Genomic DNA, 17,450 nt, shown 5'->3' with positions numbered 1-17,450 from the left:
ACCTGTGGGGGTCAAAATGTACAACATTCCATTCAAAGGATCATGGACAGGAGCAGGACGTTATTTAACATCCAAAATATAGATGAGCAGGGACAACTTTATAGTCAGTCCCAAAAACAGGCAACACAGGGCAGTGATTTATTTGAACATTGTTGAATGCACAGTTGTACAGTCAGGTGGTATTGGGGACGAGCCAAAAAGAAATACCAAAAACTGGTTCTCTTCCCCCCCACCCCCCAACCAAATTGCATTTTTTTAAATCTTGCTGCCCACCTCAAAACACAGGATGAATGTTGAGCCTTGGAAGGTTGTCCTCGAGCGCAAGTTTCTGCTAAGAACGACACAAAACATGGCTGGGGAGGAGGTTTCAAGCAACTCATAATAATGATGAAGAGTGACAATGGCTAATACATTATTCAGTGTAATGCTACTGGGTTTTTTTGGTACCAATGGGCAATGAGTGAAGGTTAACATTTAATTAGCTCTATTATTTACAGCTATAAAGGTTACAACTGCATTGCAGTCATTTCTCTGGTCAGTATACTAATATTTGTGATATCCTCATTCTTTACAATAATTACAACTGTAGTATTGAAACATTTTCTAAATCACAAATTCACCTGCAATAGTCAGTAATTTGGTGTTGATGCTAGAGATTACATCCTGCTCAGACACAAACAACTGGGGACAGTTTCAATCCAACCTTTGGCCCCATGCATTTATACACCCACAATGGCACATTACATATTATTTGCAGAACATTTCCTGTTACAGAAATGGAATATGGAACTGGGCAAGAGTCAGAAGCTGTAGCAGCTAATGGGTGACTCTAGCTGACTTGGACTTTGAATTACGCAGATAATAATTTATTTTTGTACAATTGCCTGAAACAACAGATGGGAACCAAATTGTAAAGGATATTAATCTTAAAAATTATGATGGTATTTAAAACAAGTGGAGGGGAGAAGAGCTTTAATATCAGACCATTAAAGCATTTACCATAAAGTGCATCATGGTCAATATATCATGCAAACTGAGAGCTAAAATATGCACAGGGTGTTGGGTCAGATTAAATGAAACTCTCCAATTTTAGCCAGATTAAACAACAGACGATTGATTTTTCTCTGGCATGGCACTGGTTAATATCTTACCCACATTCTCAATAACAAAGCACTGAAAATAACTATCCTTTAAAAATGTCACACACTGTACAGCTGCGCATGACCCAAAAACACAATTTTTAAAGGTTAGGATTCTCCTAGTACCATTTCGAAGATTTGTAGCAAAGGGTAATAGATTTTCAAGCATTTTAGAAGCCTGTATGCTTTTCTTATTACTTTGGGCTTCAAATCTCTCCTACCTAGCAATTTAGCAGAAAAAGTCAGTGTGACAAAAAATGTATTATTTTTGTTTGGCTAGATCCTGCTTGGTGGCTGTCCCTTTAAATCCAGTCACAATACGTAAGGTGTTTTAGCCAGCTGCAGTTTAATAAAAAACATGCCCCAACATAATTTGAATAAAATCTTGCTACGACAGTTTAACTGATTTTCAAACTGCGGGCTTAAGGGAGAAACCAAGTTACTTTTGAACAAACATAGGCATTGATGATTTGTAAATGTAAGTCATTTGTAAATTAAATGTAGGTCAGCCAATTATTTGTTATTTCAACATCAGTTATGATAATCCAAACAAACCACAGCAATCAGCAAGAGGGTAGGTATAAGTGCCTGGATTTATCTATTAAGCTGAATTTATCGAAGATAGTCAAACCAATTGGAATCTTCACATGAAGTGAAGTAAATTAGCTAGTTCCTATAGTCAGAAAAGATTACAAGATGAACAAGACTACATTTATATAAAAAATTATCTACAAGGCTGATTGCACCTCATTTATTGTTTTTTCCCACCATTCAAGAAGTTAGATAATGAAAGTTTGATTGTAAGTATATAATTTTATTTTTTCACTGCTAGATTATTCGCTCGTTTGTTATTTAATATTGGCGTAATATTTTAAACTTACCAGGTCTGATGTGATGCTCTATCACTTTCAAAGACTGAAGAGAGATCCTATGGAAGAATAGGACAAAATAATTACCAGATAGGGTTTACTGCTCTTACCTCAAGCACGTTACTGAATGCTTACCTAGTTCTCAAGGCTAGGATAGATAGTCCCGAAGGTACAGGGAGCCAGAGCATGCCCGTGAGAGTAATCCAAGATACGAGAGCTGAAAATCTAGAGTAAGAATGGTTGTAAAGACCCAGAAATGTAACAGTTGGCATACATCATGCTCTAACTTTTGGTACAATTGTCAATGTGAGGAATTTCATCCTCTTTCATGATGGCAAAGACAATTTAATTTGAAGTGTTTATAAACTTTCAAAACATGTATATTAAGGTGAATATTCTCAGAATTATACACTTTTAAGTAGCACAAAATCAATTAAGGGAAATAATGACTATTTCTACACTGACTAAATTCTCCGGATAAAGATCAAAAAGATATTGGTCAGAATTGGGCTTGGCTGTAATGCCCTCCATGGTGAAATCACTGACTAGGTTCACAGATAAAGAATGGCCACTGTAATGAGGTTTCCCTAAATAGTCACCTTCAGGAGAAGAGGATGGGATGGAGAAAATTGTTTTTTTTTAAAAAAAGGACCAATGGGGAGTTGGGGGGCAGCAGGAGACTGAGACACTTCTTCCTTTAATAACATTTAGGGTTATGGCATATATTTTTCAACTGATGGAATCAATCAATCCCACTGATGTGATCCAGGCTTATGATCTAGCCCAGTCACCGCTAGCACTTCCCTCCGTGTAATTTTACAATCAGGCTTCACCCCCGAGTTATTTGTACTCACATATCCTTAGCGAAAGCTTCATTTGGCATAGAATGGCCTCCAGCAGATTCTCCTGATCGTAAAGCCAGTGTAAGAATCACCCATTTAAACTGGGTGTCGGACATAAGCTGAGTGTAAAAGGAAGCTCTCAAGTGAATACCTGCTGTTTGGATTATTTTTCTTTTTTTTTGGAGAGAGTGTTACATTATTGGGTCTTTTTACACCTTCTTACCCTAGATTATTTAGGCTCTTGTACCGAAGCTCCCTCTTGTAGAGAGTCCCAACTCTCCATAACTTCAAGTGGGTCTATCTTTGCCGTCAGATCTCAGCAAGCTTTTGGTAACGTGCCTGAGGAAACAAATAGCAAACCCAGTTTGATAATTATTTAAGTACTGGGCTATCATGCGCACCCATAACATCTCACTTCAAAATGTGTGTGGTAGCACATCATATATCAGGTCATTTTTCTTAAATTTAAAATATATGAACATACAAAAATCGACCAACGGGAAAAGACCTGCTAGTCCATCAGGCTTGCCCCATGCTTTCATGGTGCGGCTAATGCATACCAAGAACCCCATCAGCCCTCCACCCCCAGCAAATTTATTAAATTAATCACTTGTTTATTGTTTAACGGTGATATAAGTTATATATTTACAGTAGGAAGTTTTTATCCAACTCAAGTAGAAAAAATAAGAGTTGCAAAATGTGTCCTTTTCAGACATAACATTTTGAGACTATGGGAGTTAGCCGGTCAGCCTGATCTTTTTCTGTGAATTTCCCAATCAGTCCGACTACATAATCACTTACATAATGAACAGATCCAGCCATTTAAATACCCTTTCACTGGGAACTTGTTTGAACTGTGGACTTGTTCGAACTGTGGACTTGTTCGAATTTTTCATAACTGATCGCCAAATTGAAAATAATTGGTTGTCGTGAATGTAATTGCACAAATCACACTGATCTGTGTTTGTTCAAATTTAGCTTTGTTCCTCCCCTCAAGGCCACAGTCCAATTGTAAGTTGAACCAACCTTGCAGCACATGCATCAAAATAAGCTTGATACAAGGATCTGAACTGCAGGCATGATTTTCAAACTGCTTAGGTACAGTGACTGGTACATGTGAAGCCGACTCCATGTCTGTGGAACGTGTCACCAAGGGATAGCATGTAGATGAAGAAAAGGAGAGGGTCAAGGATAGATCCTCGGAGGGACTCCGGAGGCAACGGTGCAGGGTTGGGAAAAGAAGCCACTGCTGGAGATGCTTAGGTTACAACCAGATAGGTAAGTGTGGAACCAAGGGAGGGTAGTCCTACTGAGCTGGACAAGAGTGGAGAGGCTGTGGAGGAGGATGATGTAGTCGACCATGTTAAATGCTGCAAAGACGCTAAGGATGAATAATGCACCACAGTCACAATCACATATCTGACTTAGGTTAGGGCTGTTTCGCATTGGAAACTTGATTAGAGACGTTCAAAAGAGGGAGTTGCAGTAAAAACAGGCACGGATTTGGCAGACAGCAACATGCACAAGGACTTAAGAGTGGCTAATATTGTGATAGAGTCCGTCAGTCAGTAATACAGGAATTTAATGGGTTACTAAAAAGTGTAACAGCCGTGGAATTCAGCCAAACATTTCTAACACGCCAGTCGACCATGTACAATGTGTGACCGTATTTGTTCATCTCACTCAGCTACGTCTCACCACGAGTTACACTGACTCTGTATCTGCCTTACACTAGAGACAATGGCTGAGTTGCTCAACGTTCTCCTGGAGGTCAGCAGTTACAAACTGGAAATGTTTAAAAGTAGCAACAGCAGAGGGAAAAACATCAAATGAATAAGATAGTCTTATTTAGTGTCCTACAGTAGCCTCTATTTTTGTGTTGAGATGTCAGCAGCTAATCAATGTGCCTGAATAATAAGGATTTAGCAGAGCACTTTCTGCTAAATTGCCCAACAACTTTTCCAACGGATCAATACTATACATACTGTAAAAAAAAATGCATTGCAAGATCGTGGGAGTTAGTGGCACCACAAGCTAATCACGTCTTCAAAACTACTGAGCCCTCGAGACAATTGTTCAAGCCAAACTCCTTAAATTTGAAGAACAGGAGACAGTGATCTTACTGAAAATGTGAAGTTACTTACTGTATGTACAGTGCACACACGCAATCAGTTAATATACACACTTATACTGATAACCGCAGCCACTCAGAACTAAAAGCAAATCTAAGCCAGAAGACATTTCAACAATTGCACACAGAGCTAGCTGAGTAATTTATATAGAACAAGTCACCAAACTACAGATGTTCAAAGAGCTTCAGTCCTCTGGGTATGGAACACCATTTACAACCTAATCTCATTACCTTTTCCATCATGTCTTCAAAATGGAGATTTGTAATAAAACCAATACCACACAGAGAGCAGATGTGGGTGACATAGACAAGAGGTACAGAAGTTATAAACTAAGGACCAAAGCTCACTTTCTAAAGTCAAATTTAGTAACCCATTTGGGTGCATTCTATAGACAGCTTTTAGGTTATAATTGCCACCTTTCCATAGAAATGGGAATTTATAATAAGCACGCTCTCAGGCATTCATTTTATACAATATACATGTGCCACAACTTGTCAGCCATCCAATTTCCTCCCCAGCTGAATGTGCTGACTGGGATACAGTTGTACAAATTGACCATTCTTTGTGTGTGACCATCTGTTCCTATCTTCACCCTACATTTGTACATGTGCACCTTTCATAAAGTAGGGATCACTGGACAGTGATCAGGAGTGAGAAAAAAGGCTGATTTTTCTGCTTCCTAAGTTCAAAGAACTAAGACTGATTATAACATGCTTCTTATCACACTGGCTGAGATTAGTGGACCAAGGATGGAGCCTGGGACCTTGATAGTCAGTATAGCTCAATTCTTTTTTTTAAAAAGTAGTTTTATAAAAGTCGCAAAGCACTTTCACACACCAAGTCAACGGTTACAGAGCAACATCAGTAAAGGTCTGGAAATGCATGGTTAACAAAAGAGGAGAAAGAAAATGTGTGTTTGATTTAACTTAAGGGGGTTATTCACCTGGAAATATACACAGATCCAAAGGCATTCTTATCTTAATATTGGGGACGAGTTTTAATCATGAATAGACTACAGTAAAATGGTAGAGACTGCTACATAAAAAACAAAAATTAAACAACTAAAATTCTTGGACAAGAGTAAATTTTTGGGGGCTCAGTGAATTATGATTGGTCTCTGTGCTCCCTGCATTAAGGATGGGAAAAATAACCAAGGCTCCCACTCCAGATTACTATCCTATAAGCGTTCCTGGAGAGTGTGCTTGGGCGAGCATTGGGCAAGGACAGATTTGGGTTCATTGGTGATGCCTGTTCCCTGCGATCAAATAGCCTGCCAACATACACTGTCCAGGCACATAAGTGCATAATAAATCTTGGATAAAGTACTGGAAGGCAACCACAACAGTGAAACCAAACCGCAGAAAAGAATGAGCATTTTCAGGAGAGGAAAGGAGGGGAAAAAAAATTGTCATGCATTAGTACAGAAAACGGGTGACAGCACCGCATTTAAAAATGACAGTTTGGGTGGGGGGGGGACTGAAAGAGAATCACACTGGAGTTTGATCCTTTTATCACCCAACATCCTGGATAGCATTTTCTTGTTTTATTTTCTTTCCCTAGCCCAGGGATATTGACGATATTATAGTGCCCCCATTAATGCCCCGGTGGTTGAGTGGGGGGCGGGGGGAGGAATCAGCTAACATAACAGACCAAGGTTGAAACCAGTAGGTAAATTCAGCACTCCAAGTACTGAGCCGTACTCAAGAGAGCATGGATTAGAGATCCAACATTACGGCCCTAATTTTCTGACCTGTGTTCCTTTTGACTGCAGCTCAATGATAGCATCATGGAATTTAACCTATGGTACTTTTGTGGTCTGCCGGGCTCAGTAACATAGCACAATACTCTACTATCTTAAATTACAAGACAAATATCAATTTTAATGAGAAAAAAATGTCATGCATAAGCACAGACAGTATCAAGTTTTCCTTTAGTTGAAGGGCACTGTTCTGTTAGAAACGAGAACCACTGAAGATTTGTTTAAGAGAAATATATACGTGCAGTCCTGCCTCCATAATTATTGCCAGAAAAAAACTACAAAAAAGAAAATAAACTACCAAGATGCAAAAAAAATTCCTGGGACATTGAACAAATAAGAGCCCCAAAAGGAATCCTTTCCTCAGGGCTCAGAATACAAACAGCATAACATTAAAGGGTAAATAACTGACTTAAAAATTTCAGTATTTGCAGTTTTTCGCTTTTTATTTATAAGAGAACAAATCTATTATGACAGCCTAAAGGCAGGTTAGAATACAAATCAAACACTACACGCCAACTTGTTTCAGCGTTGTACTCCAGTACATCACCGGCATCTCCACATCACGTACTCCAGTTACTTTCATTAATCTGCGGAGCACTGTCTAGCTGAGCCAAGCTGGTAAATCAGTCCAGTGCTCAATGAGGGTTAGAGAGAAAACCACTATGTCCAAACAGATGGTCTTTCAACACAGTTTTTTGTTAGTTACTGATATTTTTGATCACTCTTGTCAGTGTGAAATCAATATTGGGGGAAACCAAGTATCTTTCATTCACTTATATGCAAATTTGAGACATGCCCTGTTCGCACATTTTTTGGAATCTTTTCCATTATTCATTTCTATTTGATTGGCTCAGTTTATATACAATTCTGTAGTTGGCGGCCAATTTGATTTATATACAAAATCAAGACTTTGCTCAAATATCTGTAGTTACTAATTAGATGTGAATAGCATTGTAATTATAACACCCTGTAGCGCTCTCTCATTATGCTGGGAGAGGAATGATATTGCTACATGTTTCCAGGACCTCCTGTCTAATTTCTACAACCCCCCACTGCATTCATTATTGAAAATGACATGAGATTAGAACTGTGAAGGTACAACCAGCAGCCTATCAACTCCAACATTGCTCATTACAATTGGAAAGAGGTGTACTCACTGTTAATTCTTTAAAGCTCATTTTCCTGCCAGTTTTCTCCCCTCCTCTCCTGAGGTTTAGACCCCTTACTGGGTTACAATTCCACAGGCACCGGTCACCTTCCAGTAACCCACCTAGTTTTGATGATTTATATTTTAATCCATCTTTAGATAGTTCAAAATGACGTACGCTACTCATTGTGTGAATGTGCATTCTTCATGTACAAGCCTAGGCATTGGTGTGTCAGCAAGCTAATCGACTATGGTGGCATAAGAACAGGGGTTTATACCCTGACAAGAACATTCATCAAGGGCACCAGATAAATCCTTAACCCCTTCACCTCAACAAAGAACCGTCTGGAGTTTACCAGCCAGTTTATGCCGAGGAGTTGATGATGGCTGAATTTGGCCCTCCGAACTTACATCAACCGATTCGGATTAAATTAGCGTTTACACTACACCTTCCCATAAGCATCTGCACAAGCTACTGAGTGAACGAATCATAGTTAGCAGCAGAAACTGATTATGTAAATAATTAGTAGATAGGGTTAATTGATGACATTAACAAGAAGTTATGTCACAGTGATTTAACATTAGCTGCTTCATTATAAATTTACAGTTGAGATCAATATAAACTGGTGTGATTAATTTAGGATTGGTCCCCTGAGATAGCTGACAAATTATCAGCATTAGATAGCCAGGCTATTGAATAATGTCCTTTAGGGAAGGAAACCTGCCGTCCTTATCCGGTCTGGCCTATATGTGACTCCAGACCCACAGCAATGTGGTTGATTCTTAATTGCCCTCTGAAACGGCCTAGCAAGCCACTTAGTTGTAAAATCTCGCTATGAAAAGTCATAATAAGAATAAAACCGGACGGCCCAGCCGGCATCGGACACGACAACGGCAAACCAAGCCCAGTCGACCCTGCAAGGTCCTCCTTACTAACATCTGGGGACTTGTGCCAAAATTGGGTGAGCTGTCCCACAGGCTAGTCAAGCAACAGCCTGACATAGCCATACTCACAGAATCATACCTTTCAGCCAACGTCCCAGACTCTTCCATCACCATCCCTGGGTATGTCCTCTCCCACCGGCAGGACAGACCCACCAGAGGTGGCGGTACAGTGATATACAGTCAGGAGGGAGTGGCCCTGGGAGTCCTCAACATTGACTCTGGACCCCATGAAATCTCATGGCATCAGGTCAAACATGGGCAAGGAAACCTCCTTCTGATTACCACCTACCGTCCTCCCTCAGCTGATGAATCAGTCCTCCTCCATGTTGAGCACCACTTGGAGGAAGCACTGAGGGTAGCAAGGGCACAAAATGTACTCTGGGTGGGGGACTTCAATGTCCATCACCAAGAGTGGCTCGGTAGCACCACTACTGACCGAGCTGGCCGAGTCCTGAAGGACTGGGCCTGCGGCAGCTGGTGAGCGAACCAACACGAGGGAAAAACTTACTTGACCTCGTCCTCACCAATCTACCTGTCGCAAATGCATCTGTCCATGACAGTATTGGCAGGAGTGACCACCGCACAGTCCTCGTGGAGATGAAGTCCCGTCTTCGCACTGAGGACACCATCCAACATGTTGTGTGGCACTACCACTGTGCTAAATGGGATAGATTCAGAACAGATCTAGCAGCTCAAAACTGGGCATCCATGAGGCACTGTGGGCCATCAGCAGCAGCAGAATTGTATTCCAGCACAATCTGTAACCTCATGGCCTGGCATATTCCTCACTCTACCATTACCAACAAGCCAGGGGATCAACCCTGGTTCAATGAGGAGTGTAGAAGAGCATGCCAGGAGCAGCACCAGGCGTACCTAAAAATGAGGTGCCAACCTGGAGAAGCTACAGCTCAGGACTACATGCATGCTAAACAGCGGAAGGAACATGCTGTTGACAGAGCTAAGCGATTCCACAACCAACGGATCAGATCAAAGCTCTGCAGTCCTGCCACATCCAGTCGTGAATGGTGGTGGACAATTAAACAACTAACGGGAGGAGGAGGCATCCTCAATGATGGCGGAGTCCAGCACGTGAGTGCAAAAGATAAGGCTGAAGCATTTGCAACCATCTTCAGCCAGAAGTGCCGAGTGGATGATCCATCTCGGCCTCCTCCCGATATCCCCACCAACACAGAAGCCAGTCTTCAGCCAATTCGATTCGCCCCACGTGATATCAAGAAATGGCTGAGTGCACTGGATACAGCTAAGGCTATGGGCCCCGACAACATCCCAGCTGTAGTGCTGAAGACTTGTGCTCCAGAACTGGCTGCACCTCTAGCCAAGCTGTTCCAGTACAGCTACAACACTGGCATCTACCCGACAATGTGGAAAATTGCACAGGTATGTCCTGTCCACAAAAAGCAGGACAAATCCAATCCGGCCAATTACCGCCCCATCAGTCTACTCTCAATTATCAGCAAAGTGATGGAAGGTGTCGTCGACAGTGCTATCAAGCGGCACTTACTCACCAATAACCTGCTCACCGATGCTCAGTTTGGGTTCCGCCAGGACCACTCGGCTCCAGACCTCATTACAGCCTTGGTCCAAACATGGACAAAAGAGCTGAATTCCAGAGGTGAGGTGAAGGCAGCATTTGACCGAGTGTGGCACCAAGGAGCCCAAGTGAAATTGAAGTCAATGGGAATCAGGGGGAAAACTCTCCAGTGGCTGGAGTCATACCTGGCACAAAGGAAGATGGTAGTGGTTGTTGGAGGCCAATCATCTCAGCCCCAGGACATTGCTGCAGGAGTTCCTCAGGGCAGTGTCCTAGGCCCAACCATCTTCAGCTGCTTCATCAATGACCTTCCCTCCATCATAAGGTCAGAAATGGGGATGTTCGCTGATGACTGCACAGTGTTCAGTTCCATTCGCAAGCCCTCAAATAATGAAGCAGTCCGAGCCCGCATGCAGCAAGACCTAGACAACATCCAGACTTGGGCTCATAAGTGGCAAGTAACATTTGCGCCAGACAAGTGCCAGGCAATGACCATCTCCAACAAGAGAGAGTCTAACCACCTGCCCTTGACATTCAACGGCATTACCATCGCCGAATCCCCCATCAACATCCTGGGGGTCACCACTGACCAGAAACTTAACTGGACCAGCCATATAAATACTGTGGCTACGAGAGCAGGTCAGAGGCTGGGTATTCTGCAGCGAATGAGTCACCTCCTGACTCCCCAAAGCCTTTCCACCATCCACAAGGCACAAATCAGGAGTGTGATGGAATACTCTCCACTTGCTTGGATGAGCGCAGCTCCAACAACACTCAAGAAGCTCGACACCATCCAAGAAAAAGCAGCCCGCTTGATTGGCACCCCATCCACCACCCTAAACATTCACTCCCTTCACCACCAGCGCACAGTGGCTGCAGTGTGTATCATCCACAGGATGCACTGCTGCAACTCGCCAAGGCTTTTTCGACAGCACCTCCCAAACCCACGACCTCTACCACCTAGAAGGACAAGAGCAGCAGGCACATGGGAACAACACCACCTGCACGTTCTCCTTCAAGTCACACACCATTGTGACTTGGAAATATATCGCCGTTCTTTCATTGTCACTGGGTCAAAATCCTGGAACTCCCTTCCTAACAGCACTGTGGGAGAACCGTCACCACACGGACTGCAGCGGTTCAAAAAGGCGGCTCACCACCACCTTCTCTAGGGCAATTAGGGATGGGCAATAAATGCCGGCCTTGCCGGCGACGCCCACATCCCATGAATGAATAAAAAAAGATTAAAGTCTACATGCTTGTAGTTAGCAATGTTTCCAGAATTTATACTACCTCATCGTCATGAGCTGGAAATGTTGAACTGGTTGCCTGGTCTTTCTTCGAGAGGATGGTGTTAGCTTTCTGAGATGTCAGTGAATCTATCCGGTGCTCCTGGATCCTCTGCTCCTCGGTAAATTCATCTTCCACCCTGGTAGTTGTATCTGGACGAACTGGCTTAAATCTCTCCACCCTTAATCCAAGTGACATACTTATAGCTGCCTGGTACAGCTGTATAATCTTAATTTCTGTAAAGAACTATCCAATTAGTCCCACTCTCCCGCTTTTTCCCCATATCCCTAAAAAAATTGTTTTCAAGTATTTATCCAATTCCCTTTTGAAAGTTACTAATGAATCTGCTTCCATCATCCTATCAGGCAGTGCAGTCCAGATCATAAAAAACTCGCAGTGTAAAACAATTTCTCCTCATCTCTCCTCTAGTTCTTTTGCCAATTATCTTACATCTGTATCCTCTGGTTACTGACCCCTGGCATTGAAAAAAGTTTCTCCTCATTTATTCTTATCAAAACCCCTCAATTTTGAACACTTCTATTATAATTCACCATAACCTTCTCTGCTCTGAAATCTATCCTAGCTTCTCTAGTCTCTCTGAAGTCCTTCATCCCTACTATCATTCTGGTAAATCTCCTCTAGAAACTCTCTAAGGCCTCGACATCCTTCCTAAAGAGTGGTGCCCAGAATTGGACACAATACTCCAGCTGGGGCCTAACCAGTGATCTACAAAAGTTTAACATAACTTCCTTGCTTTTGTACTCTTTGCCACTATTTATAAAGCCAAGGATCCTGCATGCTTTTTTGACAGCTTTTTCAACTGTTCCTGCCACCTTCAAAGATTTATGTATGTGAACCCCCAGGTCTCTGTTCCAGCATTACCTTTAAAATTGTACCATTTAGTTTATATTGCCTCTCCTCATTCTTCCTCCCAAAATGTAACAACACTTCACAATTCTCTGCATTAAATTTCATCTGCTATGCATCTGTCCTCCTGAAGTTTGCTCACTATTGACTACATTTCCATGTTTTGGGTCATGATTTTAGCTGGGGGGGCGGGACTCTGCAGGTAGGCTTGTTGGGCCTCCTGCTCCTCTGGGCCCACAAGCTGCGCTGTAAGGAAACCTGCAGTTTCAGGCCTTCTCGCCTCCTCTCACGTGGTGTGAGGGAGATGGCCCGGTATTCCGGGTCCCCATAGCTAACATCAAAAAAGCTTTGAAAATGGAGGCCCGCAGCCTCTTTAAAAGCTTTTAATGCCCGACCCGCCTCCTGTGAGTGGGTCGGTCGCTTGCCCCTCTTCCCGCCTCCTTTAATACCAGAAATGAGTGGGTTGGAGACAGGTTTTAGATTTTTGTAATTGTTACTGCCCCTCCGCCCCAAATCATCTGTTTTTCCAGGCTAAAATCATGCCCTTAGTGTCAGAAACACTATATATAGCCTTCATTTCCAAAGAAGCCTCCTCAATTTTATTGCCCAATTCTATTGACCAATCCGAGTGACTCCAGAATGGATAAACTCTTCAAACATACATTGGTACAGTTGATGACCTCCAAATCAATGTAGCACCAGTACCTAGACACACCAGGTCATTTGTTTACTCCCTGGCTAGTTAAGTCTTTGCTAAGAGGGCACGCACCCGACCAGATAAGGCAGGCCATCTTTAAGTCCCCAGTAACGAGCCGTCTGTGGCCATGTGGTCTTGAAAGCATGTCTTTTATCCCTGTCAAGGAAGGTTTTGTTTGTGTAAGCCTTCATGGTTTAATTAGCATTAGCCCTTTCTTGGCATTCAGTCTGACTACTGACTCCATTTTGATGACACATTTAAAGCAGTTCTTTGGGTATTTCTTCTAAAGGGGCATCACAGCAAAGCCTAATCCTGCTCTTACCTAACATTCACAAATCAACATTTCCAGCAGGGGTTAGTGGTTAAATATCAGATCAGGAACTCTAGCCACTTTCCCCCTCCCTAACTCTTGATCATTGAGGTCAACTTTAGCACCTCTCAGTGAACTCAGCACAGACCAGCATCAAACAAGGCACCTCTCTGGTTTGTTTTGATCAGCTACATGTGGTCTTGACAAGCTAAACCAGTGTGAGAGGCTCTTTTCTTCTAAATAGAAATAACTTCTTTTATGCTGGGTCAAAATCCTGGAACTCCCTTCCTAACAGCACTGTGGGAGAACCGTCGCCACACGGACTGCAGCGGTTCAAGAAGGCGGCTCACCACCACCTTCTCAAGGGCAATTAGGGATGGGCAATAAATGCTGACGCCCACATCCCGTAAACGAATAAAAAAAAAATGGTATTGAGTCCATACATTGTCAGCGTAAAACTTCTTCACATTTATCTGGCCAATGTAAATGAGGTACATCAAAAAACACTGTCTCACTCACACCAGTAAGGTTTTACACTCTGCACACAATGCAGCTTCAGATTCTTTTGAAAATTGCAAAAAATAAAGTTTTTAAGCAATCAAATGCAGATTGGTTCCCATGTGTAGATTAAACACACTTGATTTATCCAATAATCTTCTGCAAGACCAATCACTAACCACTACTGAGGGTGTAGGAAGAGGATTTTTATTTATTTAGAAACGTTACAGAACTCAGGGGTTTTGATATGAAATCTCAATTACAGGCCAAAATACCAATTCCCAAATGCATATTCAATTCACTTCAAATCATTTTGCCATAAAAATTGTCTTCAAGTACTCCATGATTAGATATTCTGGTATTAGTTGCCCTCATCAATTCATATTTACTGGTTCAGCTAGACTCCGGTCACGTTCCTTAAATGTTCTACAGTGAATAATCCATATATTATTGGTTTTGCAAGTCATCTGCTTTCAACACAATGGAATTACTATTGACAGAAATGTAGCAATGATTACAATCACAAGTGCTCCGATTCAATCAGCCTCTACCTGAAACGAACAAAATCCACTTAGGCCTAAAAGCATTTTCCACTTGCGAGATGTGGTATATTTTTAACCAAAAACCACCCCAAGCCAGACTAGGAGGCAAGAATGAAAGGAGGAAACAAACTAGTTCTCTACTTCTGAAACATCAAAACATCACAATCTTTTCACCGTCACCCAAAGTACATTGACAAAATGTTTTAAAAAAAACAAAATTAAATGTAATTAAGTGCTTTTATCTGCTCCCAAAGTGCAATTCCAAAATCCATTTATCAGCTCAATTTCATAAAAGATACCAGACATCACTAATCTAACAACTCTGTAATCCAGCGGTTTTAAAACTTATCTATGTGCGAGAACCTTGGCAAATATTGGAGCTGGACTGAAGTGGCATTAGCCAATCTCAATCCAGCTCGCAGCAAAAAAAAAGCATATAAATTTCCCAGGAAACTCTCAGTCTGACCCAGTGGCCAAAAAGTCATCAAGTGCAACTGGTGCAATGGGAGGTACTGTTCTTTCAATCAGATGGGTGGCAGGGATGGCTAAGCAACAAAATTAGAGCAGAATACAGAACTTTATCCAATATCCAAAGCGACTTGCAAGTGTTTCAGCCGAACACTGGTAACAAAAAGCAGAAAAATGTTCCATTTCCCAGGACTGACATCCTTCACAAAGAGGAAAGTAACAATTGCCCTAATTTGTGAAGTCCATTTTCCAGAAAACATGTTGGACGTGATTTTAGCTCGGAGTCGGGAACCCAGCACGTCCACAGGTAATTGCATGGGGAACTCGGAAGCCAAATAAGTGCGGTGCAATCTGCGATCACAACTCAATTGACGGTGAGTATTTGTGCTTCCAGGTTTCCCATGAGCCAGGCAACCAGATTGGCAGGCTGGTTACCTGTCGGAAGCGAAAGGTGTCGGGGAGAGTGAGCGAGCGAGCGAGAGACCTGGAAGAAATTGGAGGGGTGGGGGGATGTGGACGACATTGAGAGAGCCTTGGAGAAGATCTGGGAGGGGGGGTGGGGGGGTCCAGCATCAGGTGGGGGAGGGAGAAGGCCGATCACGGGGTTCCTGACGGCCAGGTGAGCTTGTTGGGCCAGGATGAAGCACTCCTGCTCTTCTGGGCCCACAAGTAGTGCAATAAAGGCACTCACCTCGTGGATCTGGCCCTTCCCACCTGCTTTCATCTGACGTAAATCGGAAGCGATAGGAAACCCGAACAGGTAAGGTTAAGTTTGTTTGACATTGCTGATATACAAAAAGTTAAGTATCTCAACCATCATAATGAGGTATATTGCCTTTTTAAGTATCGGCCCGCTGGCTTTAGTGGGGACGAGATTTCCGGGTTTCTGTCGCATGCGCACGTGTCCAAAAGCGCCTAGGTTAAACTCGAAAGCAGGCGTGTTGGAGCTGGGATGCCATTTTTACTGCCCACCCGCCTCCAACCCAACTGTTGTTGGGAGTTAAAATTACCCCCGTTGTCTCTTTGAAAATCAAATCCTTACCAACCTTTGCTTACTTCAACTCCACCTAAATATCCAAATCAAGAATGCTATCTAGAAACTCAGCCGAGAATATTGGTGTCGTTATCTCCAGATCAAAGGTAACTCCGGCAGGAAGATTAAAGTGCAGAAACCACCCAAAAAAAGAATATTACCCTTCACAGATAAAGCAATTCTCCCTCAACCAATTCCCACAGCAGAAGTATTAAGAAAGCACCTGTCCCTACAGGAGCACAACCCATAATTTCTCCTTCCAACATCACTTATGCAGCACGCACCTCATACGCCAGAATAAACAAAGTTGGTAACCGAGCAAAAAGGGTCTTTAAAATGGACCTGCTGTGAAAGGAGAGATATTGTTTTTGGGGATTTACTGTACCAAAACCTCATGTCAATCTCAATGTCCAAAGTATTTTTTGCAGTATGTCAGTGCTGTATACAAAAAAAATGAACATTTGATTATCTTTAAACAAAGAATTTCAAAATACTACACAAATTCAGGAATTAAACACAGTAACATTACAACCTGATTAAAATGATGCTGCTGCAGTTCTTACATAAAACTTTGCCAAGTCTGTCATTTACAACCAATTGCATGAATATTGGGTGAGGATAAGATCAGGCTTTTGCGTTAACACTCACAGTTGAATAGTCCACCGACAGTCACTGTCAAGGCTCACACATTACTAATGACTACTTGGGTGAGGTGCTGGAGTGCACCTGTGGAATCACATCCCAGCAATGAATCGACATACCTTCTGGAGAGATGGGGAAACATATTGTCAAAAGAATATAACTTAATTTAATGGGGAGGTGAGTATTGTTGTAGTGATTTCCTGCCACCTATCCAGTCAAAAGCAGTTGATCACACACCTCCATAAACGAAACATAAATGAGACAGCTCAAGGGTGGCAGTCACTTCTGGTCCACTGTTCATGTTAGTCAGCATAGTGCGAGACAGGTATAATTTAAAAGCAGAACATTACTGTGTAGAACACTTTCAGTGTGATACACTGTGTTCTGCCAGGTCTCCTGTGTTGAAAACATAGGCAGCATGATGGTACTGCTATTCAATGCCCACTCTGCTGCAATCCTACCACAGTTGTGAGAGGGAGAGCAATGCCAATTTCCATATTTAGTAGAAAAAAGCTGGAGGAAGAATCTTCCTTAAGTCTCTCTCACACATCACTGGTACATCTGTATCTTATTAAAAATCGTACCCTGACCCTGTGAAATGAATTTAGATTGTACAGTCTGAGCACATGCCGTGTAACTCATTTTAGGATGCATCAGTACCAGTCGATTGTACACCTGTAATATTTTTCTTCAGCTTCTATAGGAGAATAATATTCAA

The 17,450-nt window shown here is 42.3% G+C and overlaps 1 protein-coding gene across 4 annotated transcripts in view; it reads right to left on the bottom strand.

Moving 5' to 3' along the window:
* dhrs11a (dehydrogenase/reductase 11a) overlaps positions 1-17,450 on the bottom strand; it is a 127,754-nt gene that overhangs the window by 89,852 nt on the left and 20,452 nt on the right. For 3 of the 4 annotated variants that reach the window (XM_068008185.1, XM_068008184.1, XM_068008182.1), the window contains exons 2-3: positions 2,021-2,067; positions 274-331 (exon numbers count right to left, since the gene is read on the bottom strand). The exons of the other annotated variant lie outside the window; for it this stretch is intronic. In XM_068008185.1, the coding sequence (XP_067864286.1) occupies positions 274-331; positions 2,021-2,067 (105 nt within the window). The remainder of the gene's footprint in view (positions 1-273; positions 332-2,020; positions 2,068-17,450) is intronic. 4 annotated transcript variants of the gene reach the window in all.

Source organism: Heptranchias perlo, chromosome 28 (assembly GCF_035084215.1).
Source record: "Heptranchias perlo isolate sHepPer1 chromosome 28, sHepPer1.hap1, whole genome shotgun sequence".
NCBI classification, from domain to species: Eukaryota; Metazoa; Chordata; class Chondrichthyes; order Hexanchiformes; family Hexanchidae; genus Heptranchias; species Heptranchias perlo.
Note: the sequence above shows the minus strand (reverse complement) of the source record. Positions and strands in the feature narration are given on the sequence as shown.